The sequence below is a fragment of the Tympanuchus pallidicinctus genome, unplaced genomic scaffold, assembly GCF_026119805.1.
Source record: "Tympanuchus pallidicinctus isolate F22 unplaced genomic scaffold, pur_lepc_1.0 scaffold6, whole genome shotgun sequence".
In the NCBI taxonomy this organism is placed as follows: domain Eukaryota; kingdom Metazoa; phylum Chordata; class Aves; order Galliformes; family Phasianidae; genus Tympanuchus; species Tympanuchus pallidicinctus.
In genome coordinates this window covers 30,934,489-30,960,209 of record NW_026294780.1, presented here as the reverse complement: position 1 = coordinate 30,960,209, position 25,721 = coordinate 30,934,489, and the positions used below count along the sequence as shown (strand labels likewise).

General features: G+C 44.9%; 1 protein-coding gene across 1 annotated transcript in view; it reads right to left on the bottom strand.

The window, feature by feature from the left end:
• The window catches only part of TBC1D4 (TBC1 domain family member 4), a 103,007-nt gene extending 85,690 nt beyond the window's left edge, over nt 1–17,317 (bottom strand). The window contains exon 1 of the mRNA XM_052705557.1: nt 16,693–17,317. Within this exon, the coding sequence (XP_052561517.1) occupies nt 16,693–17,169 (477 nt within the window). The 5' untranslated portion in view covers nt 17,170–17,317. The remainder of the gene's footprint in view (nt 1–16,692) is intronic.
• Nucleotides 17,318–25,721: the final 8,404 nt, after the last annotated feature.

The window sequence follows — 25,721 nt, the reverse complement described above, 5'->3', positions numbered from 1 at the left end:
TCATAAGTGCATAATGCATTTGTAATGCTTGTTAAAAAAAAAAAAAAAAGCCTCCTAGTTGTTTTCTACAGTTTTGGTTTGCTTCACTTTGGATTTTTTTTTTGTGCTTTCTGCCATCTGCAGGTATTGCTACAATCACTGTCAACATCTATGGCAGAATTCTGATCAAAAACATTTAGTCTGCAGATAACCCAACATTATAAAAATGTCACAAAACTGCAATCCAAAAAAATGAAAATAACACAAACACACACTATTTGGAAGAAAGAGCCAAAAGTACGTCCTAGAATACCTGACTTTGTGCTCAATCAAATAATAGCATCTTTTTAGAATATTTCTGTACTTTCTTCAAGCTAATACTTCATAGTATTCTTCAAGTTAATACTCCATAGGCCCTGGGACATGTCCAGAGAAGGGCAATGAAACTGGTGAGGGGTCTGGAGCACAAGTCTTATGAGGAGCGGCTGAGGGAGCTGGGATTGTTCAGTATGGAGAAGAGGAGGCTCAGGGGAGACCTCATTGCATCCTGCAACTTCCTGAACGCACATTGTAATGAGGAGGGATTTGGCCTCTTCTCCCAGGGAACAAACAGGACCCAAGGAAATGGCTGCAAGTTGTACCAGAGGAGGTTTGGATCAGACATAAGGAGAAACTTTTTCTTTCAAAGGGTGGTCAGGCACTGGAATGGCTGCCCAAGGAGGTGGTGGAGTCATCGTCCCTGGCAGTGTTCAAGAGGCGTCTGGATGAGGAGCTATGAGATATGGTTTAGTAGCTTAGTGAGTAGTAATGGTGATGGGAGGATCATTGGACTACATGATCTGGCAGGACCTTTCCAGCTTTGTGATTCTGTGATAGTGAAGTACTACTCATATTCAAGTGAAGAGAATTCTAGGAGATTATTCTGCCATTATATTTTCTTAAATAATTTTAACTTTCTTCTTTCTGATTCTAAATCTATAACTTTACCTGAAAGAGTCGCAACCTTCCATGCATTCTCTGGGAGAATTCTAGATACATTCTTGTTAAAGCATATTTCAAAGCAGCTAGTGAATAAATTAATTTTTAAAAGCCTCTGTAAAAATTAAGATTTAATACAATCTTTCATAAACCTTACTGGACTTTATTTAGAAAAGAGCCCCTAACTACACTGTTCTTCAGATTAACCCCCCAAGTTGAATCTCAGGCTTCCAGCCAATTTCTGGAAAATTTATACCCATAAGCAAATTCCCTGAAGACAACCAGACTTGCACAAGAACACCTAAAGGTCAGCACCGTTAGAAATAAGCTTTGAAAGAATCATCACTTCTAAGTACTTAAGTGTATAAAACATTGCCAAAATAGGAGAGCTCTGCACAATAGCTGTATCTGTAGAGTCAGCTCAGCTATAACACAGGGTAACTACATATCACGTCAAAACAGGAACTGCAGCTCTGAACAAGGCAGCACGACTGCAAGGTCACACAGAAGGTTGTTTCTAAACTGGGAAATAACCTGCAATAAAATACTGTATTAGAAACCACAAAAACAATTCCTGCAGCATGTTCTAGACTTCTAGCTCACAGAAAGGAATTATTTACATGACATACAGGGAGCTCAACATTTTAAGATCTGTTGTACAAGCAAGAGTTCTACATTCATTCAAAGCAGGCATAAGCACTGCGTTTTGCAGACTCCTTTTTGTTAAACTACAGAACCAGCTAGATCAACCCTGTGCACTAAGTTATGCTTGACAGCATTCAAATTACTTTACAAGTTCTAGATGTTCCCATGTATTTGTTTTTGCAAGGCGTGGACTTTTCTGTTCTATGCTGTTCTGTCAGAGAATGCATGGAAGGGTGCGACTCTTTCAGGTAAAGTTACAGATTTAGGATCAGAAAGAAGCAAGTCAAAATTATTTAAGAAAATATAATGGCAGAAGCTGCAGAGAAATTTAACAGAGACAAAATCTTCCTTCACAGAAAAGCTAGAGAAATGCTGGAGCATGAGATAACCCTAAAGGCTCTAAAGAGCCACTTTTGCTACATTGGAATATTAACTATTACTGGTACTATCATTTCTGCAAATACCTGATTTTTATTTTTTTTTTATAAGGCCTAATAAGCATTTGCACACGTAAGCAAAAAAAGAAAAAAAAAAAAAAAAAAAAAAAAAAAAAAAAACAAAGAGTACACGCACAAAACTATTACTTCCTTCTAAATGTACACAGCTCTAACAGATTGTATCTACTGTAATTAAACTTATTTCCAACTTAAAAAAAAAAAAAAAAAAAATTGCAATGTCACGGAGAAAAAATACCTTCATGAATCTAATTCCACATCTGACTCATTCAAGCATGTTTTCATGCAAAAGCATCCTTAGAAAATATGCACTTTATGGCTGTAGCTACTGTCTTCTCTTTCTTCAGATTATGCCATTTCTTAATTCCTACTAGCTGGGCTGGAGTAAGAGGTATGCACTGATGTATAATGTCACATGCTCTTCTACTACAAGCTGAGAATGTCCTAGTCAATAGAAGGAAGTAACTAGGTGAAATGTGTGATGAAGATTTACTGTAGCACTCTGAGCTTACTGGACATAAGCATACATTTGACTCTCCACAGTACTTCAATCTATGAAGGTATGAAGGTCCAGATGTAATTCATGTGAATAAACTACTGAAGTTAATGGGAGGCATGATTCACAAGAAGTCATATGCAGTTTTTATTTAGTCTGCAAATTTGCAATGTTACCTATGTGAGCAAACAAGCGACTGACCATGCCTGCTTTTAGCAATAACATGATTTAAAAACTGGAATAAATGTATTTGTCAGAGATAATTAATCAGGAGTCTGACTGTCAAAAAGAACACTACAAGCTTCCCTTCCTCCATGCTGACTCTAAAGGTTCATCCAGCACAAACACAACTACAGAAACATTACAGATTTCTAATTGCTCCCTCTTCCCCCAGTATTTTAACCTACTCTGCCACAGAGTCTCTGAAATGGAACAGAAATGGTACTCTGAAATTCTGTGATATGCTGTTTCAGCTCTTTGTGAACTTGGACATTTCTTGAAGAGCAGGGAAAGAACAGAGGGCTCATGAAAACCTCTACTGCTCTCCTGCAGCCACAGTGCACTGGGGCAGAGGGTTATGATATTCTTCGCGTTCAGTACGACATTAAGATGCACGGAAGTAGTTGTTAAGATACCTCCAATGATTACACAAGTTAATATACCAACTGTAACTGCATAAACGGCAAAGGAAAAAACAGTACTTTTTTACTACTACTTGACAGTTCATACTGAAAAATAAATGAGAAATCCATGATTATCTCAATGTCATGAATATTTGCACATTTTAAAAGCTCAGCCATTAGAGAATGTTGCTGAACCAATTAAATGTTCCAGAGATTAGACTACTCTTATCTGGTTTACTTTTTCCACAGCAGCTCCTACCAGGCTCAAGTTTACTTTACTCTCAGCCTGGCCATCTACCAGCTGCAGGGGCAGCCAAGCAGTAACAAGCATCCTTCAGCAGCAATTTGTCTCAGTACCAGCAGTAAATGACTCAGCTGTTCATGCCATGCTCCAGGAGTTACTCTGCTAACACAACAGCTTTTTAACACACAGCACAGCATCTCCTTCCTCCAAAGCAGGCTGTTGTGTTTGTTTTCTGTTTTTTTATTAACCATACTTTCTAAAACATGATATGAGTGATGTGGTCATAAAAGAAGCAAACTTTCGCTTATCAGCCACGTGATGTTGATTTAAAAATAACAATATGCCAAGGTAGTGGGTTTTTTTGTTTGTTTGTTTTTTGTTTCTCTTTTTTTTTTTTTTAATAGGTGTGAAGGTGAAAATATAAACTTCAAACATAAAGTAGACTTAATGTGGTAAAACATTAGAACACCGCTATTCAAACAGAAATGACCCTCATGAATGCAACATGAAATAACTCAAAATCATCATCATCCTGATAACTATATCTGAAAAGCTCAACTACCAGCAATATACAAAAGAATGAATGCTTTTTTTCTCCTTTCAACTTTTAATTTGAATCCTGGAGGGTTGTGGGAAAAAGCAAATTTCCTTCCCTTTTTCCCCCTGGATCAGAATTATATAATAGAATCATAGAATGGCCTGGGTTGAAAAGGACTACAATGATCATCTAGTTTCAACCCCCCTGCTATGTGCAGGGCTGCCAACCACCAGACCAGGCTGCCCAGAGCCACATCCAGCCTGGCCTTGAATGTCTCCAGGGATGGGGCATCCACAGCCTCCTTGGGCAACCTGCTCCAGTGCGTCACCACCCTGAGTGAAAAACTTCCACCTAATATCTAACCTGAACCTCCCCTACCTCAATTTAAAACCATTTCCCCTTGTTTTATCAATAACCAGTCTCATAATCAGTTGTTCCCCCTCCTGCTTGTATGCACCCTTCAAGTATTAGAAGGCCACAGTGAGGTCTCCACAGAGCCTTCTCTTCTCCAGTCTAAACAAGCCCAGTTCCTTCAACCTTTCCTCATAGGAGAGGTGCTCCAGCCCTCTGATCATAATGGCCTTCCTCTGGACTCATTCCAAGAGATTCACATCCTTTCTGTACTGGGACCCCAGGCCTGGACGCAGTACTCCAGATGGGGCTTCACAAGAGCTGAGTAGAGGGGGACAATCACCTCCCTCTCCCTGCTGGCCACCCCTTTTTTTAATGCAGACCAGAACACAGTTGGCCTTCTAGGCTGCAAGCGCACACTGCTGGCTCACGCCCAGTTTCTTGTCTACCTGGACCCCCAAGTCCTTTTCCACAGGGCTGTTCTCAAGGAGATCTTCCCCCACTCTGTATAAATACCTGGGATTGCCCCAAACCAGGTACACCATCCTGCACTCGGCTGTATTGAACCTCATTAGGTTTTCATCAGCTCACTTCTCCAGCCTGTCCAGGTCCCTCTGGATGGCTTCCCTGCTTTCCAATGTATTGACTTGCTGTCATCTGCAAGCTTCCTGAGGATGCATTCGATGCCATCGTCCGTGTCATTGGTGAAAATGTTGAAGAGCACCACTCTCAAGACCGACCCCTGAGGGACACCTCTTGTGATCAGCCTCCACCCTGACATAGAACCATTGATCACAATCCTTTGGCTGTGTCCAGCCAGCCAATTCCTCATCCACTGAACAGTCCATCCTTCAAATCCACACCTCTCCAATTTAGAGAAAGGGATGTGGTGAGGGAGCACATCAAAGGCTTTGCAGAATTTAGGTAGATGACATCCATTGCCCTTCCCCCGTCCACTGAAGCCATCACTCCATCACAGAGCGCCACCAGACTGGTCAGGCAAGATCTGCCCTTGGTGAAGCCATGCTGGCTGTCTCGAATCACCTCTTTGTCTCATATGTGCCTTAACACAGCTTCTAGGAGGATCTGTTCCATGATCTTCCCAGGCACAGAGGTGAGTATTCATAGCTAACAGTACTATGTGAAGTTACTGAAAACTCTTGCATCAAATAGATTAGTCCTTAGATTGGGACAATTTCAACGATTTGAGAAAACAGAAGAGCAAGAGTCTTAACACAAGAAAATAACAAACAGCAGCCTTGTATGCCCATATAGTAGCAAGACTGTAGACAATTGCAAATTTGAAAACTAATGCACGTGTTGGTAACAAGTATGCAGCCAATCTGCATTCCCTGCTTTTCTGCATGCAGCTCTGATTTCTGCAGCAGATTCCCCTAACTTTATGCCATAAAGTTCTTACTCCTGACTTCACTGTGGCCATTCATGCGTATCAGCTAGAGAAAACAACCCTTCAGCAGGCATGTTCCTGCTGAAGAATGCTCCTGGTGCCTGCAAACAAGGCCAGCTAATCCATGTGCCAACTGAAACTGCCACATTCCCCCAGGTCTCCACTGGGCTCCAAATGACAGTAACACCACTCACTGCATCTGAGTTGGAAACATGTCAAATCCTTATTCACCTGATTATCAAATAGAACTGAAAGGTATTTTGACATTTTAATAGCAATAGCACCAGAAGGAACAAAAAACATCAAGACTATAATTTTTATGACAGAGTAGCAGCAAGAGACTGCCGTATTTGACTACGGGGTAATATTTAAAGCAGTACAAAAACTGAGACATGCTACAGACCAGTAAAACATCACCTTCCAGCAGCTGGTGAACTTATTGGGAAACACTGCACAATTCTGGCAGAATGACTACTGGAAGTGACTCCTGATTTGAGAGCAGGATCCTCAAGACACAGACTCAAGCCGTTGTCTGAGTGCTGGTCTGAAACCAAAAGGTATTGAAAGCATGAAGCAGATTCTGCACAGCTTAGCACAGATTCTCATTGCCACACAACAACAGCCCTTGAGAATCACAGAATCACAGAATCAGAGAATCACCCGGGTTGGAAGGGACCTCAAGGATCATGTAGTTCCAACCCCCCTGCCTAGCAGGGCCACCAAACATACACATTCAGATCAGGTTGCCCAGGACCCCGTCCAACCTGGCCTTGAACACGTCCAAGGACGGGGCATCCACAACCTCCCTGGGCAGAAACAAGGATGCACTGAATTTACGCAAGCTGCTCTCTGTAACACAGGAGCCCATATAGCAACAGGATGCTCAAGTGAATTATGACACTTCAGCAGCAGGACACCTTGGAGCTTGTCCTTTATTGCCACAGAACTGGCCAGCAGAGGGCTAAAATGAAGTTTTTTCTGTATCTTGTAAATAATAGCAGACTTGAGTACCTTAAAAATGATGGAAAGAAGAATATCATATGTAATACTCGAATGTTCAGTCAAGAAAGTCAGGTGATCCCAAGTTCAAACCTTACACTTCACACAGTATTGCTTGCAGCCAGTATTCTAATCCAAATGAAAGTTATTATAGAGATGTGAGCACGCTTCAAAACATTACCTAAAAAGACTGAAATATGTAGTATAGCAATAAGCAATTTATCAGTGCATTTCTACCTTATTAGGTATATGAGGCTGCGTAGGCACACATAAGCTGTCTACAATTTTCACTTTCAAATTCCCACACAGCAACAACAAAAATTAGCAAGGATATAACATGAAATAAAACTACTGAAATGCAGAACACTGGATGAATACACAGAAACAAAATACTCACACAGAGTATTAACAGAGAAACACCAGGCCCATTAATTCAGCACCTTGGGTTGGTCTCCACATTTCTCATACCCCAACTGTGTTACTGTCTATTTTAAAGACAACTGCAGATTGAGCAAAAGAGAAGAAATTCAAGAAACAAAGCTCATACAGATGGACTGATATGCTCTTTGTAATTTTTTTTTTTTTCCATCTCCTTCTTCTTTGGAAGATTTTGAAGAGGGAAGGTCGCTGTGGGGGAAACACATTCATTTTGCAAACTTCATGCCACCACACTGAACTGCAGGTATTATTTTTAGTTCTTCCTTGCACTAAACAGAGATGGAATCTGAGGCGTGAGGAGGCATCGTGCCAGGATGTAAACCCTCTCCTTCTGAGCTGGCTTTAGTCATGTTGCCTTGCACCCAAATTGCTCTCATCTTCAGGTCAGCACATTTCCCCAGTGCTAACTCTCCTCAGTGCTAAATCTGAGCACATGCACACACATGCCACGCACCGGCCGCGTGTGCTTCATAGAATGATGACATGGCTTAGGTTGGAAAGGATATCAAAGATCACTGAGCTCCAACCCCCTGCCATGGGCAGGGCTGCCAACCACTAAACCAGGCCGCTCAGGGCCCCATCCAACCTGCAGATGGTTTACAAAAAAAGATGATCCTATTTACAAACTGCTCTGCAGTGCTCAAGCTGGCAGTCCTGCTGCACAGAAAATTAAGCGACTCCCACTGAGTATGAGGGGAATCAGACCAGAAGTTTTTTCTACAAAAGGCATGTTGTTTAGAAATTTCCTCTACAAAAAACTAAGTCCTGTATGTAAGCCTAAACCAAATGCTACAGAAAGAATAGCATGTTTCTTGAAATCTTACCTAAAGATCCTAAAGAATCTGCAAACTAAAGACATCAACATCTGAAATTACCTTTTTCTGCTTATTTCAGGTTTTTTTTCTGGTTTATTTTCCTTGGTGCAACTCTAAAGGCTTGCAAGGGAATCTGTGTTCCAAACTGCCTCAATTGCCACAAAAGTACCATAATATTGACTGCAGTCTGATATTTATTTTCACTGCCAAGTGCAGAAGCACTCTGTACACACAGTACTGCTTCTTTCAAATCTGTGTGCTAGGAAAAATTAATTTCTGTATCACACACTACCAAGTCCATAATTTTTCATGCTATGACTGAGTAGGGCAGGCGGGAATCGCTGAGTTTTTGGGGCACTGCAGCCCACCCAATACACATCAACTTCATACACCAAACTTCAGCACAGCGCACAACCAGAATCTGTGTGCTTCTTTGTTTCTACACTTCCAGAAGAGTGGTCCTAAAGAAAGCAACTTGTTTCTCTCTGGCAAACACAGCCCTATTAGTATGTGCTACCCTAGTTCTATTATTCTTTGGAAGCTCCAGCACAACTTGATTTCCAGTTTTAAGAATAATTAAGGCAAAGCAAGAAACAACCCATTAGAAGGGATATATAAATGTTTCAATGAGTTACAACATCACACATCCTAATCTTTCACAGCTCTGTGTCTGAATATTTACTCTGGTTTAGGAATACTCAAGAACCCACAGACCACTGGCTGCTCACAGTGTTCATGGGACACTTCTTCCTGTTTAAAATGAGCACAACAGGAAACCCATATCCAAGTCACGGAGTACATGAAGTATATTTAACATCATCCTAAAAAATTAAATATTTATTAGTCTCACTAGGAAAAACAAAACTGTGAACGGTCTGAAAGCCAGTCATTGCTATGCCCCAGAGGATAATATTCTTACCACAACATGTTTTTAGATCTCTAAACAGCAGATCTCTAAACAGCACTGTGCAGATCTACGTGTTCTTGTCAAGAAGATTAATGAATTAAAACACAACCCTGGTCATTTTAACTGAGCAGACTAGTTGTTATGGTTTATCAGTGCACAAAAATGAACTACGTGACTGAAATTCACAGTAAATAAAAGTTGCAACAGCAGGAGGGAAACCACAGTGACAAGAATGGAAGCAGGGAAAAATACAAGCTTGTATGGGATTGGTTTTATCTCACCATCTAGGAGCTTTTACAAGCCTTTTCATATAGCCTTTGAACTCTGAACAAGGATCCTCTGTCATGTTTGCATTTTAAATTAATGTAATCCCCCAGTAAAGTGCAATACCTGCCCAATACTGTACAATCAGTGGTTCCAGAAATGCAAAGCAAGGTAAACCTTACCATGGTACCCTTTCACATTTTCAGAAGAAATCTGAAATTCTTTAAGTGCAAAGAAAAAGAATGATAGAAAACCAAATTAAAAATTCTGTGAGAAAGCAACCCACTTAAACAGAGATGAAGATAACTCACTGTTGCAAGTAACTAACAAAGCCACAAAATGTGATTTAGAATTCCTTGGAGGCAATAACTAGAATTTCTAAATGCAACTGAGAATCCATTGAAGCAAAACATCACTTTTTTTTTTTTTTTTGCAGTTAATCAGCTGAAATATTTTGCCTGTCTTATTCAAGCTGAAGAGAATTGCAATGCATGCAGGTAATTGCTTATTAATGTGACACTTTTCAGAAGCTCTGAACAGAAAAACATAATTTAAGACATGTTTTACATGTACTTACTATACATAATCTGCACTGTCTAAACAGTCTTCATGGTATGACAGCTTTTGATGTACACCTCAGGTTTTTATTCAGTTGACTTAAGGAACTGAAGACAGGTATAAGAACAGAAAAGATACGTTAAGTACTGCAGCTGAAGTCAGCATACAACACTGCACTTCAGGAGGGACAGAAGATACCGGGGCATTGCTCTGCTGCATGATTCTTCTCTGCTCAGAGAGAACACTCAGAGAACAGAAGAATCCCACCAGCACCACCACTCCAGAAAACAGAGCAATTAACTTCACAGAAGCCCTAATTCCTTGCGGCAGGGAGGGCAGGACCAAGTAGTGGCCTCACTCCTAAGAGAGATGGCTTTAAGTAGGTGTCACTTCACTTTTCAAGCCTTGAAAGCATGCAAAGACTAAAAAAGTTAGACTGTGATTTGGGCTAAATGAGCCCTTGGGGATGTCTGCATGTGTTTTTGTTTGTTTGGTGGCTTGTTTGTTTGTTTAACATTGTTTTCCCTGTAGCCCTAAATATACTACTAGAACTAATCCCTGATGGTACAAACAGGCTTACCTCTGACAAATGCTGAGAGGAAGATTGAATTACCAGACTACTCTCAGACCAACAGGACAACCGCTCTGTTTGTTTGCCTGCCTCATTGATCTACCAGTTGTCACCTAATTAAAACATCTGGAAAGGGGAAATATGCTCACCAAAGAACTCATTCATACACAAAAGCAATGTGCATTCTCTGGTAACCACAAGAAGTCACATCCTTTGTGCAGCCTTGATGCAACCACCTCTGCATTTCAAGCTTTCGGTTCCTTTCTAACACTCCTTACTGTCTTCCTATTTTGAAGACTTCTTCAGAGCAAATACATTGTTTATGACATAACCATACAGTTTCTTGCATTACTGACTCCGTGATTTATTTGGAAGGCATGTTATTATATATAGTCTGGATGCACCTATTTGTGCCCAAAAGAATACGGTGGTAGGCACGGTATTACAGACTCTACAGAACAGAACATCACAGGTCCTGTTTAACCTTCATTTTGTTGTCTGGCTGCCCACAGTTCATGACTTCTACAAGAGATCCAGCAGGTCTGGCCTTTGTACCCCATGATCTCCTTGTGGCCTCTAAAGATGCCCCAGAACACTGCAGCCAGTGGAGGTAGACAATGCCATAATTCACAGATGAGACAAATAATACAACTTATTACACAGAAAAATTCTCCCTTTCCCCCTCTTCTCTGAATTCGAGAGAGTAAGTGAAAGCACAAAACCAGAACCAGGTGGCAAAGGACAGACAGCTGGCGCCATGAGGGGACCAAATCAGCGCTGCTAAAAGTTCCAGGACCCACAGCCTAGACAGCAGCCCTCATGCCTGGCCTCTGAAATTCATCTGAGTTCACCTCACTGCCTCAGAAAAACTCAAGATGCTCAGAGAGATCCAAGTTAACTGGAAAAATGAGTGGAAGAGATGCAAAGAAGGGTGGACTGCACACATCAAAAGCAATACCAACTTCTAAGACAAAGCAGAGATGGGAAGCAGTCAGTCATGCTACCATTCTACAATGGCTGACAGAAATAAAAACTTTTTTTTTTTTAAACATTCACTTTCATAAACACCAACTTTGGTCTGAGAAATCAGCCTAGAAATCAGGTTCTCCCCATTGTCATCATACACATAACGTAGCCAAACTTTCTGGCAGTTATTTTTCTATTTAATTATTTTTGAAATTTGAGAAACAGAATAGAAAAACAGAAACAACTTCAGAATAAAATTTGATGGTGTGCACAAAAGCTGCTTTCTTTAAAACAAACAGCCTTCAGTAAGTTGCCTGTAGCCACTTTCATTGAGCTTATATCATTTCATATACTTATCACTCTATCTTTTATTTTATCCTTCTGAAAAATGCAGTCCCCAGTAACATTCCTTCTGTTCCCAAATAATTGGGTGGTTCTCAGGAACTGCAAAAAAGAAAAATACATGAATTAAACAGGTAAGAGAGCACTCAAAATCATTCCTTTTTGCTAAACATTAATCAGAGATAAAAGGCTACACAGCAGCACAAAGGAACAGCTAACAAATTTGGTTTTATTATTCCCTCAATTTGAGACTTGGCAGAAAATTATTATGGACAATTTTATTTTTTTTTTCAGAACTGGACATTAAAGATAGCTATACAAGCCTAAAGTGAAATATCCCTATTAAGAAAAAAAAGTACTGATTCTGACATTAAGGAAAAAATGAAACCTTAAGCTCTCAACTTTCAGTTTCTAAACTTTGTCTGACATTTTCAAACCACAGCAATGACAGCAAGACTCTGCATCTGAGCCTTTGTAGCCCATGTAGGCTGGAGATAATGAGGGTGCTTGCAGAACAATTCTGCATTCACTGCAAGTCTTCAGCATCCATTTTGTTTTGAGCCACAGTTTGTCAGTTTCTCAACTAATGAATTAAATTCTAACCCACATAATCTTAGAAAACATTTATTTTTGATCTCTCCAAATTTTGTTTTCATGGTAAGACTGGGAAAGCAAGGCTCACCTCTTTCTTCTGCAATCCAAATATGCTCAAGTCTACTTTAACCAAGCCATGCATCTCTCTCATTACCGTCAAAGCCCATGGTTTTTTTTCCATCATGTTTGTTATTCCTATTAAAAACAACTTATCTGATGACTTAACCTGTGCAAGATTCATCAATATTAATTGAAACAATGCTGTACATGTGTAATTGAATATTCCAAAAATTTGCATGCATTCAACCCATGCTCCTAAGTCACGTGAAAATTAAAGCACAAAACAAATCTGAATAGGAAGTTCACTAACCTTCTTCAAATGTTTCTAACTTGTCTTTTCTAATCATAAACCTTACATGGTGTCATTTTATTATAGTATAGATGCCTCCTTCAGACAACGAAACCTAAACATTTTGTACTGCTGTCTTGCTTTTCACAACACACTGTCCTATGGCCTTGCTTTGCACAGACAACTAATACTCACTTGTGATAGACAAGCCAATCTGACTGACCCTGGGCAGTGACAACTGAGCATGGACCCGGGCTACAGGCAGGCTACATTCAGCTCTTATCTCTAGCCTTCTGCCTCTCCAGCTCCTACCACAACTTTACTTGGTCAGCAAAATGCTCCACTACTTCTACTTCGGCTTGAGACAGCCTCGTCCCACAAACTTGTGGCTACAGCAGAAAACCACCGTTCAAGACACACAGAAGCTCAACCATACTGAGGTCCATTCAATAGAGAAGTTTTCTTTCAAGGTCAGTTCAGACTGGTCCTGAAACCCCATGGCAGTATGCACAGATCACTGTTCAAAAAGTTTCTACAATAAAAACAAAACGCACCAAGTAAGTTTTTGCTTAACTGGAGGAAGCACAATTATGTATCTTCGCTGATAACAGTCATTCACAGTATGATTAGATATAAGATGCAAGTTGAAGTTTTAAAAAAAAAAAAAACAAAACAGCTCATTTGAAGGGCTCATGTATTGAGAAGAAAGTATAACAACTAGAAAAGGGTGAGGAAAAAAAAAGTGTAAAAGCACATCAGTCCTTTGCCTCCTCCCAGCGATCAGGGAACTCAAGGCAACTGTCAAACAATATCGTTCTGCTTCAATCAAAATCTGTTTTATGCAAGAAATTTGGTGTTCTGTGGTTAAAAAAAAAAAATCAGTTTGGTTGAAATCACTACTCAGAAGGGCTTTTCTTGATGGCTGATAGCAAGGTATGTCTGCTCTACTTAGAAATTAACTTGCTTTACAACAACCAAAAAAAAAAACCAATCTGTTCCTGTGGTTCTGAAGAAAATCTGCCAGATTTAAAAAGAGACAATGCTGTCATCTAAGTCTACAGACAGACTCTGTACATCCTACCTAATTCTCAAATGACAGCAGCACAGAACAAACATCTCTGGCTGCTGTTAAGAAGCTGCTTGCCAGCACTAAGCTAGACAACTACCCTCATCCTCTTCAGCTGGCTGCTGCTTTCAAAAGTTATCAGGAGCAGCAAACACTGCAGCAATTGCAGAGGAAAAGAATAAAAAAACCTTCTGTTCCCACTCCAGCCAGCCAGAGAGCTCCAGAGGCTTCCCTCCTCTTGGAGTAAAAGAGTAAAAGAAAGGGACCCCCTATCAAAAGTATCTTAGCATTCACCACCATACGGACTGCTGAGAACTGGTCTGAAGCCAAGGTACTGCTCCAAAACAGGAACTCGTCCAATGACTCCTGCTTTTCTGCTCTACCACAAGTTGCAGGTTTTCAATTAGAACATAAGGACCTACCACCTCACACCAGTATTTTCCTCAGTCAAGACAAATAACATGCTGTCTTCCTACCTGATGTTATCAGAACATATGCTGCATTGGCTTTTGATTGATCACCTACTTTAAAAATGTGCAGGAATTGGAAAGACGTATTGGTTTCCTTCATGAATAGCAGCTCATTTCATGGGAACGGTGAATGCACATGCACCTCAGACATGGTGGAACATACCTTGTGGGCAAAGCAATGGGCTCAAAGCCAAAACTTCCACCATGCCGCATCTTGAATTACTTCACCAGCACTATTATCTTGAAAACCTGTTGTTGCCATCTTACTTTGATGCATTCATCCACCAATGAAAACAATGGGCAGTTGTCTTCTAACCCACAGACCACAAAACAGCTCCTGCACCCTTTCTTCATCCAGAGCGACCCAGTGTGCTTCTAAACCACTGTGCCAATATTACCATGGTTCAAGAAAAGTGTTCAAAAGCCAACCTGGCAAATCCCCTGTTCACTGTGCATGCTGTGCTGGCACAAGGACAAGGCCAGAAGGAAAGGGTGAGCAGCAGAGGGGAGGAGAGCAGGACCCCTTCTCTCAGCAGCAGTGCCAGCTTGTGCTGACTGGAAGGAACCACAGCCCAAGATCAAAAACAAAATCACCTTAAAATAACAGACATGAAAATTAATTTCTAACCCAATACGCACCATGAAGCTCATAACCACAATGAATCAGAAGCATGCACTTTTCATGAAGTGTGTACACGTGGAAAGATCTTGAAAATGTGCAAGAACAACACCTGTTTTATAATAAATGAGCTCCAAAAGAAGACCTTAGGAGCTAGCAACTCCTAACAACACGAGGTGAGATGCAGCCTGGCTGCATCCACTCAGAACTGAGAATAAGCAGAGACCCAGGACAGAGAGCTGCACTGACTGAGCCAACCAAGCCTCTCCAGTTGGTAGCACAACTTAAGAAGGAAATAAATTCCTGTATTATTTCCTTTTTGGTACCTGAAAAAAATGTCTGTTAGAAACCCATGAATTGAAATGCTGGCTGTGCATCTACTATCCCTGTTAGGGCTCATCTGTCTAGGAGCCTGAGCCACACAATCTTTGTCTGAGGGCCTCCTATTCTTTATTAATGATTAAAAGGTTAAAAAAACATATTGCAGATAAAACTTAGACTAAGTTGTCAGAACAACATAGGAACTTACAAAAGGGAATGGATTCAGAATACCTTTCTTCAATACTAAGTCTTTATCTACTGTATCAACTTGCACTATTACTACGCATGTAAAGACATTCTCCTCAAGGAACAAAGACATGGCTTTATAAGCTTTAAAATGGCTTAATCAAAAAGATCACCTTTAGTGTAAATGCAACCATGAGAAATACTACATGCAAGAGTAATTTACAGCTAGTACTTCACAGCACAAGGTCCCACGTCACGGCACCAGACCAGAGCTATCGAATAAATAATGCTCAATCCAATGTGTCCTGCCAGCAGTCTTGGTTCCTTCAGCCCATATGGCGACATTCATAAAAGGACATCTTGGCTGCACAATCACCAGCCACGGTGCCTCCTTTCCACGCTCCTTACGCGTGCTCCCTCCTGACCCCTTTTCCTGGCAGAGCTCAGCAGGGCTGCAGCTGCCAACAAGCTACACAGTCACCTCTGCTTGGGATGCCTCCTGTCCTGTCCCAGAGGGCAGATCAATTCACAGCTACACATGCAATCTAAATCTCTCCAACATAACAAGCTCTGGCAGTGTCTTTGCTCAAATAAAAATAAATACACTAAAAACTTTTGGTAAGTCCTCTGAGTGGTTTTGGTAAATAGTAGTATTTCTAATTGCATGTGTTTTTCATAGAATGGTTTGCATTAGAGGGACCTTCAGCTAGTTCCAACCCCTTGCCATGGGCAGGGCTGCCACTCAGCAGGTGAGGCTGCACGGCCCCATCCGACCTGGCACAGAGCACCTCCATGATGTGGCACCCTCAGCTTCACTGCGTGGCCTCTGCCAGTGCCTCACCACCTTCATAATGATGAATTTCTTCCTTACACCTAACCTAAATCTCCTCTTTGCTAGTTTAAGGTCATTACACCTTGTCCTATCACTATATCACAATACTCCTTCCACATCCTTCTTGTTTTCCTCCACTTTTTAAGTTTTGTGGTGGGTTTTTTTGTTTTGTTTTGTTTTTTTGGCACTGACTTCTTTGCCCCTGAAAAAACAAGGAAAGGTGTCTTGCCTTTCTCAGACCAAGTACTCTTATCTAAAGGCCTCTGCTGCCGCCATGCTAAACCAATGGTCGAACCTGCCTGTCACACCTCTAGGAGCTGCTCCTGCACATGTGATGCGTGAGCCAAAGCCCGTTCAAGAGGCAGAAAAAGAGCCCTACTGTTCGCTTTTTTTTTTCCCAGTTGGCGTTTTCCCAGCAATGCCTCCACCCAGACCCAGAGCTGCCGGAGTGTGCCTGAGCACAGCCAGGTGTCCTTAGTATGACCCGCCGGGCCCCAAAAAAACAGTTTCCGCACAACCGGTGCTCAGCACCACCCGACTGCCCAGCTCCCACGCCACACTGCGGTCGGGGCAACGCAAGCTGCCCACCAAGGGTCGGACCGAACCCCTTGCACGGGGCGGGGGTCGCTCGGCACCTCGCAGTCCCAGGCACCGCCCCCGCCCCGTAACCCCACTCGCCTGGTTGGGGTCGGTGGCCCGGAAGACGTGGCAGGCCATGGGGGAGTCGGGGTTGTCGGGCTGCGCCTTGATCAGGTAGGCGAAGTAGGTGAGGTCGTGGCTGTTGTGGATGAAGCGGGCGATGTGCTGCGCCTTGTGCTCGAAGATGAAGACGGCGGGCGCAGGGCTGGCGGGCCGCCCGGGGCCGGGGCTGGCGGGGCCGGCGGGCACGCAGCGCAGCGTGGGCGATCCGAGCAGCAGCAGCACCTCGCGGGCCGGCACGCCGCCGCCCAACGCGCCGCCGGGCTCCTGCCGCTGCCCGCGCCTCCGGATCTCGGCCATCAGCCAAGGCAGCATGGGCAGCGTGGTGCGCCGGTCCAGGCACGCCGAGCCCACGTACCATAGCCTGAAGCGCTTCTCCCCAGGCGGCTGCGGAGGCGGCTCGGGCTGCTGCTCCAGCGGGTGGGAGAGCGGCTCTCCCTCCTCCGGCTTCTCCATGGCCGACACCGCAGTGCAGGCGCGGCCGCGGGGCCTGCACTCAGCAGGGTGGCGGAGCCGGAGCTGCCGCTACGCGCGCATTCTACCGCGCTCCGTTTCGACCCCGCCGCAGCTCTGCACCGCACCTCCTACCCGAGCGGAGTCAGCCCGCGGGGCGGGGAAGGACGGCGGAGTCGCCCGCCCACTTCGAGACACCCCGGGGAGGAGCGCCGAAGCTACGCCCCGAGTGGGCTGTGAGGCGGGGCAGAGGGCGAAGCCGTGGAGCGCGTCCGAGGCGCCAGCTGCGGCCCGGCCCGGCCCGGCCTGGCCCGAGTGGTCGCCTCGTCCGCAGCGCTGCAGGGGGAGGAGGAGCGCCTCGGAAAGAACGGCACGAGGAAGGGAGAAGGAGGTGGGAGGGCTGCGGGGTCTGTTCCCCTATGTCGCTTGTAGAAGCTCTGCACTTCTGTATAATTATATTTTATTTTATATTTATATTAGATTATATTCTCAAGGCCGGGTTGGATGGGACCCTGGGCAGGCTGATACAGCGAGTGGCAACTCGCAGTCTATGGCAAGGCCTGGTGTGGGTTGTGGGGAGTCAGAGCTTGTTGTGCCCTAGGTGCCTCCTTACTGCTGCCAGGAGGCTCTAGAGCATCTGCTGGTTCATCCCAGGGTCCCTGAGCTTCACCAGCCTTCTAGAATCTGAATCATAGCGTGAGGAGGAATCCCTAGCTGCCTTTTCCACACCTCTGTATGAAATGTTGTTCATCACACCAGGACTCTGTTTGCACTTCACTTACTGATGAGTTGTGGGGATGTGGTTTAGGAGCATGGTGGTGATGGGTTGGTGGTTGACTAGATAATCTTAGAGATCCTTTCTGACTTAAATGATCTTATGATTCTTTGTTGGTCCGCAACATCACAGGTGGATGTTGGAGGTATGGCAGTAGAGGCTGGACCTTCCCACCAATATTGTTACGTGTTGTTGCTGCGCAATAGATGGCAGCAGTGGGGCAGTCTGACAAATGGTGTCTGACATGGAAGCATGTATGAAGCAAAGGTGTGTCACTGAATTCCTCCATGCAGAAAAAATGGCTCCCACTGACATCCACTGATGCTTGCAGAATGCTGATGGAGACCAAACAGTGGATGTGAGCACTGTGAGGTGGTGCGTGATATGGGTCAGCAGTGGCAACAGTGGGTCACCTCCAGTGGATTTTTACAAGAGGGGCATCCAGGCTCTCATTCATCACTGGTGAAAATGCACAGATAATGGTAGTGACTTTTTGAAAAATAGTGTTTGTAGCTAAGAATTTGCTTTATCAAATATTGTTATTATGCTCTTTGTATCTGTTGTAGTTTACATGGAAATAAATAGGGGGCATTAGTTTCAGAGTGACCTACTTAGTAACTGGGCTCCTCCACGGACAGAGCTTTTTCCAGTCAGACAGCATCCAAATCCACTGTGAAGTTTACAGTTTAAAATAAACTGGTTTATTGACTATCCTTGCATTCACATAGGCAGCAACAGCAGCAGTAACTTTCAGCAGTGTGGTGCCGTGGTAAGCCTTAACCCTGTCTGTCTGCTCTCTGAAACAAGCCTGGAGCTGGGGCTCCCTGTATGCTGGGTACATGGGCAGAGAGCGAACACAGAATACAACCAGTCACATAACCCATAACAAACAGAACTGATGCCAATACTTGTGATTATGGTAGTTCATTTAATAGTATTAAAAACAACTGTGCTCATCTCCTGAACATTTTGTTCTTCTTTTTGACGCATTAATCATCTGGTTAAATGTATTCTGGTTTATGGATAATCAGCTGCACTCTTCAGCTTTAATGTTAGCACTTCGAAAAGACCTCAAGCATAGCCCTTCCCATCATCATCCTAAAATCATAGAATTATAGAATAGCTTGGGTTGGAAGGGACATTAAAAGACATCTAGTTCCAACACCCCACCATGGGCAGGGCTGCCATCCACCAGCTCAGACTGCCCAGGGCCCCATCCAACCTGGCCTTGAATGCGTCCAGCATGGAGTACCCACAGTTTTTCTTGGTAGAGGGATAAGCTTGTCTTAGAACAGGACAGCTGAAAGCAAATAAGCATAGACTGGGCATCACCTGTAACATTTTATTAGAAGGGTACAAAATCAAACCCAGAAGAAGCCCTTGATTGCCGCAGTTCGCTGCTTCGGAGCTGTCCCAGCCAGAACTGCAGTGACTGACTGTGAGGTACAGGGGGCTTTCGGTCGGTTCCTTCATACAGGTAACCCCGAGATAACAGAGCAGCCTGGCAGCTCTCGAGAGCAGCTGATGTGAAGTGGGTGTTTCCAGGATCCATGCCCTCTGCCTAGAAAAAACATTCGGGAAGAGGAGTCGAGGTGTGTGAATCACATGGACTGTTCAGACGAAGTGAAACAGTCATTGGTTTCTGGACACAGCAAGGTGCATCCATGGTCACGACACGGTGGTGAGCTGCTGCTAAAAGGAACACAGAGATCCAGACTGAAAGCATAAATGCCCATGCCACAGTTCAGGTCTCAGACTGCAGAGAATGCCTGGCCCTGTCACTGCTACAGGAGGGCAGCCCGGATACTAGCTGTGTGCGATGTGAGCAGGTGGATGATCTGCTCAGCCTGGTGGTAGAGCTAAAGGAGGAAGTAGAACGGCTGAAGAATGTCCAGGATGGTGGGAAGGGGATTGACTGGTGGAGTCATACACTGCCATTCCTACAAGAAGGGTGCAGGGGAGATGCTCCTGAAGCAGTGGGGGATCATCTGCCGTCTCACAGTCAGGTGGGAAGTGGTGACGTCAAAGACAGCGAGGGATGGAAACAAGTCCCTGTTCAGGGCAACAAGCAGAATGCCCCTCAGCCTGTCCCACCTTTCAGGTGCCCTTATGTAGCAGGCATGAGGCTCTGGAGCTGGACTGGCAGTTGTGGATGTCGGTGAAATTCCATCCATGCAGGAGAGGTTGCCCAAGCCTAGTCAGTCTGCTTCCCGTTCTGCTACAGTGTCCGTCAGGAAAAAAAGAAGGGCTGCTGTCATAGGGGACTCCCTTCTCAGGGGAACCAAGGGCCTGATATGCTGCTTCCCCATAGGGGGGTGTGTTGCCTGCCTGGTGCCTGGGTGAGAGATCTTGCTAGGAACATCACTCACCTGATTAAGCCCTGTAGTTATTATCCGTTACTGGATTTCCACATTGGAAATGAAGAGGAGGCAAAAGAAGTTCTCGGGTGACCAAAAGGGACTTCAGGGCTCTGGGAAGACCGCTGAAGGGATCAGGAGTGTGAGTTGTGTTCTCCTTTGTCCTCTCATTGGTGACTGGAATCTGCACAAAAGGAGGAGGGTGGACATGCTGAATGAATGGCTTTGCGAATGATGTCGCACTCAAGACTTTGGGTTCTGTGACTTGGGACACAGCCTTGAGAAAGGGAGAATGCGGAGAGCCAACTGACTAGAAGGGCCACAGTATTCTTGGGAACAAGCTGGCTGGGCTGGTTAGCAGGGCTATAAATTATATTTGATGGGGGAAGGGGGTGTACTAGGTGACAGAGAAGCACATGGGGATGCTGTCACCTTGGCAGGCAGTAAGGGAAAACCCCAGATTTGTCCTGGAAGTATTAGGGAGGGCTGCTTTGAGAAGGCAATGAGGCCAGTTGTTGAAGTGCCTCTGTACCAATCCATGCAACATGAGAAATAAACAGGAGGAGCTAGAAACTGTGGTGCAATTGGGAAAGTATGACCTAATTGCTGCCACGGAAACATGGTGGGATGAATTCCATGATTGGAATACCCTGATTGAGGACTATAGACTTTTCAGAAGGGATAGACATGGTAGGAGGGGTGGGGGAGTTGCGCTCTATGTTAGGAAGTGGATAGATTGTGAAGACTGTGTCTGCAAATGCAAGAATATTGGGTTTTTTGGGTTCTTTGATCATGGAGCAGTCTACTCGGCACCTCGTATGAGGGCTGCCGACAGGTATCACCTATCCCAAAGGGGGAAACGGATCCCTGCCCAGGAGTTTGCAGGACTTGTAGAGAGGGCTTTAAACTAGATATGAAGGGGGAAGGGGAAAAAAACAGGCCCACTAGAAATGAGCCTGGGGGAGTGGTAATAGGATTAGGGGTGTGGCGAGGGGATCAGCTGAAGTGCATCTACACCAATGCACGCAGCATGGGCAACAAACAAGAAGAGTTGGCAGCCGTTGTGCAGCAAGCTAACTATGACCTCATTGCCATTACGGAAACATGGTGGGACCTCTGTCATGACTGGAGTGTATGAAGGATAACTTTCTGATGCAACTGGTGAGAGAGCTGATGAGAGGAGCTGCCCCTCTAGACCTGCTGCTCACAAACAGAGAAGGTCTGGTAGGAGATGTGAAGGTCAGGGGCTGTCTCGGACAGAGTGACCACGAAACAGTAGAGTTCTTGATTCTTGGTGGAGCCAGGAGGGGGAACAGCGAAACTGCTACCTTGGACTTCTGGAGGGTGGACTTGGAATTATTCAGAAGACTAGTAGGGGGAATCCCCTGGGTTTCAGTCTTAGAGAGTAAAGGGGTCCAAGATGGCTGGTCACTCTTCAAGAAGGAAGTCTTAAAGGCACAGGAGCTGGCTGTCCCCCTCAGCCGCAAAATGAGCCTGCGGGGAAGAAGACCAGCATGGATGAATAGGGAGCTGTTCTTGAGGCTCCAGGAGAAAAAGAGAATCTACCTACCATGGGAGAAGGGACGGGCAACTTAGAAAGAGTACAGAGAAGTTGTTCAGATGTGTATAGAGAAAACCAGAAAGGCAAAAGCCCAGCTTCAACTCAACCTGGCCGGTGGGGTAAAAAGGAACAAGAAACTCTTTTACAAATACAGTAAGAAGACGACTAAGAAAAATCTCCATTCTTTACTGAATGAGTTTGGGAACATGACCACTGAGGATAAGGAAAAGGCAGAGGTTCTGAACGCCTTCTTTATGTCTGTCTCTAGAGGTCAGACCAGGTATCCTCAGGGAACTCCACTCTCTGATCTGGTAGTCTCAGCTGGGGTGCAGACTGAAACCCTGCGATTCAGGAGGATGCAGTCAGAGACCTACTACTCCAGCTGGACTGTCGTAAGTCCATGGGGCCAGATGAGATTCACCTGAGAGTGCTGGCAGAGGTGATAGTCAAGCCGCTTGCCATTATCTATCTGCTCCTTGTTGACTGGTGAGGTCTCAGAAGACTGGAGGCTTGCCAATGTGACTCCCATCTACAGGAAGGGATCTAAGGAGAACCTGGGAAACTACAGGACTGTTAACCTGACCTCAGTGCCAGAGAAGGTTATAAAGCAGATTGTCATGAGGGAGATCATGTGGCGTATGCGGAACAACAGCGGGAATCAGAACTAGCCATCATGGGTTCACCAAGGGCAGGTCCTGCTTGACCAACCTGATCTCCTTCTATGATCTAGTGACCTGTCTGGTGTATGAGTGAAAGGCTGTTGATATAGTGTACCTAGACTTCAGCAAAGCTTTTGACACTGTCTCCCACGGTATTCTGCAGAAGCTGGCAGCCTGTGGCTTGGACGGTATACTCTTGGCTGGAAGGCTGGGCCCAGAGAGTGGTGGTGAATGGAGCTAAATCCAGTTGGCGACCAGTTATGAGTACCTGTCCTCTTCAATATCTTTATTGATGACCCGGATGACGACATTGAATGCACCCTCAGTAAGTATGCGAATGACACCAAGTTGGCTGGAAGTGTTGACCTGCCTGGGAGTAGCAAGGCCCTACAGAGGGATCTGGACTGGCTGGATAGCTGGTCTGAATCTAATGGGATGAGTTTCAACAAGTCCAAATGTTGGGTCCTGCACTTTGGCCACAACAACCCCAGGCAGCGTTACAGGCTTGGGGTGGAGTGGCTGGAAGGCTGTGTAGAGGAAATGGACTTGGGGGTATTGGTTGATGCTCAGCTGAACATGAGCCAGCAGTGTGCCCAGGTGGCCAAGAAGGCCAATGGCATCCTGGCCTGCATCAGGAATGGTGTTGCCAGCAGGAAAAGGGAAGTGATTGTCCCCCTGTACTCAGTTCTATTGAAACCGCACCTTGAGTACTGTGTCCAGTTTTGGGCCCCTCGCTGCAAGAAAGACATTGAGGCCCTGAAGCGGGTTCAAAGCAGGGCAGCAAAACTGGTGAGGGGTCTGGAGCGCAGGCCTTATGAGGAGCGGCTGAAGGAGCTGGGAATGTTCAGTCTGGAGAAATGGAGGCTCAGGGGCGACCTTATTGCTCTCTATAACTACCTGAAGGGAGACTGTAGTGAGATGAGGGTCAGCCTCATCTCTCGTGTAACTAGTGATAGAACTAGACAGAATGGCTTCAAGTTGTGCCAGGGGAGATTTAAGCTGGATGTTAGGAAATACTATTTTTCTGAAAGAGTGGTCAGGCACTGGAATGGGCTGCCCAGGGAGGTGGTGGAGTCACCAACCCTGGAGGTGTTCAAGGAGTTTGGATTTTGTGTTGAGGGGTATGGTTTAGTGAGAACTATTGGTGATTGGTGGATTGGTGGATGATCTTATAGGTCTTTTCCAACCTTGGTGTTTCTGTCATTCTGTGATTCTGAGGAACAGCCACAATCAGGTTGAGAGCTTGTGGGTAAAAATCAAGGATCAGTCCAGTAAAGGGCATCTAGTGATGGGTCTGCTACAGGCCACCTGATCAAGAAGAGGCTGTTGACAAGGCCTTCTTGCTTCAGCTGCAGGAGGTGTCGCACTTGTGGGCTCTTGTCCTGATGGAGGATTTCAACCACCTGGATATCTGCTGGGATAGTGGCATGGCGGATGGCAGACAATCCAGGACAACTTCTGGTCCGGTAATAGATGGACTAACGCAAAGTGAAGCCTTACTGGACCTGGTGCTCAGTAATGCAGAGAAGAGCAATAGAGATGTTAAGATTGGAGGCAGCCTGAGCTCTAGTGACCATGCATTGGTGGTATTTGTGATCTTGAAGAATGTGGGCCTGGCAAAAAGCAGAACTAGGACCATGTGCTTTAGAAGAGCAAACTTCTGGCTGCTCAAGGAACTGCTGGATGGGATCCCCTGGGAAACTGTCCTTAAGGGCATGGGCACAGAACAGAGCTGGCAGCTCTTTAAGGATACCCTTCTGAGAGCGCAACAGCTCTCCATCTCCCAGCAGAAGAAGTCGAGCAGGGGAGGCAGCTGAAATCATCGTGGCTGTGCAAGGAACTGCATCTTAAACTGAGAGAAAAGAGGGAAATGTACAGGGTTGTGTATCCTGGGAGGAATACAGGGCTGTTGTCCATGTTCAAGATGCAGATGGAGCTGAACATGGTGAGGAATGTGAAAGATAACAAGAAAGGTTTCTACAGGTACATAGGCAGGAAGAGACAGGCCAAGGACAGCATTCTCCCTCTGATAAAAGGTAATGAGGAGCTGGCTTCCTCAGACATAGAAAAAGCTGAGGGACTCAATGAGTACTTTGCCTCAGTCTTCACGGGTGGCCAGGCTTTCCGTGTCTGCCAGGACCATGAGTCTGTAGGTGAGAGTGTGGGCAGTAGTTTCTGTCCCACTGTAACAGTTGAACAAGTCTGAGTCCTCCTCATGAAATTGAACATGTATAAGTCCACATGGCTAGGATGATATCTGTCCTAGGGTTCAGAAAGAGATGGCTGATGTGGTTGCAGAGCTGCTCTCCATCGTATTTGAAATATCATGGCTGTCTGGTGAGGTCCCCAGTGACTGGAAAAAGGGAAATGTTACTCCCACTTTTAAGAAAGGGAGAAAGGAAGACCGGGGGAAATACAGCCAGTGCACCTCACCTCTGTGCCTGTGAAGATCATGGAACAGATCCTCCTAGAAGCTATGCTAAGGCACACACGAGTCAAAGAGATGATTCGAGACAGCCAGCATGGCTTCACCAAGGGCAGATCTTGCCTGACCAATCTGGTGGCACGATGTGATGGAGTGATGGCTTCAGTGGACAGGGGAAGGGCAATGGATGTTGTCAACCTGAATTCTGCAAAGCCTTTGACGTGGTCCCTCACCACATCCTTTTCTCTAAATTGGCGAGGTGCAGATTTGAAGGATGGGCTGTTCAGTGGATGAGGAATTGGCTGGCTAGACAGAGCCAAAGGGTTGTGATCAATGGTTCTATGTCAGGGTGGAGGCCAGTCACAAGCGGTGTCCCTCAGGGGTCAGTCTTGGGACCGTGCTCTTCAACATTTTCACTCGCCACTGTTTCTCTTCTAATGCTCAAAACATACTGGGCATTAATTAAGTTTGCCACTTTGCTCTATGGAGCAATAGGTATATACAGTCGATTGAAAACACTGATGAAAATATGTACTTGGTATCTTCATACAGTGTGGCATACAACTCCAGAGGGAGCTGCTAATTTTACAGGACTGGGGATTTTTAAGCAGCTTTCCAGTCCCTCCTCTGAATCCTTTATGCTCACCTGCTTGCATTGTTAATCTCCCTGAATGTATTGCTCATAATTTCAACGATCATGCATCGCGATGTGTCGGATCTCTGTAATAGGAAAGGCTCACCCTTTAGTTAACCCAGTCAGTGGTTCACACCATGGAGG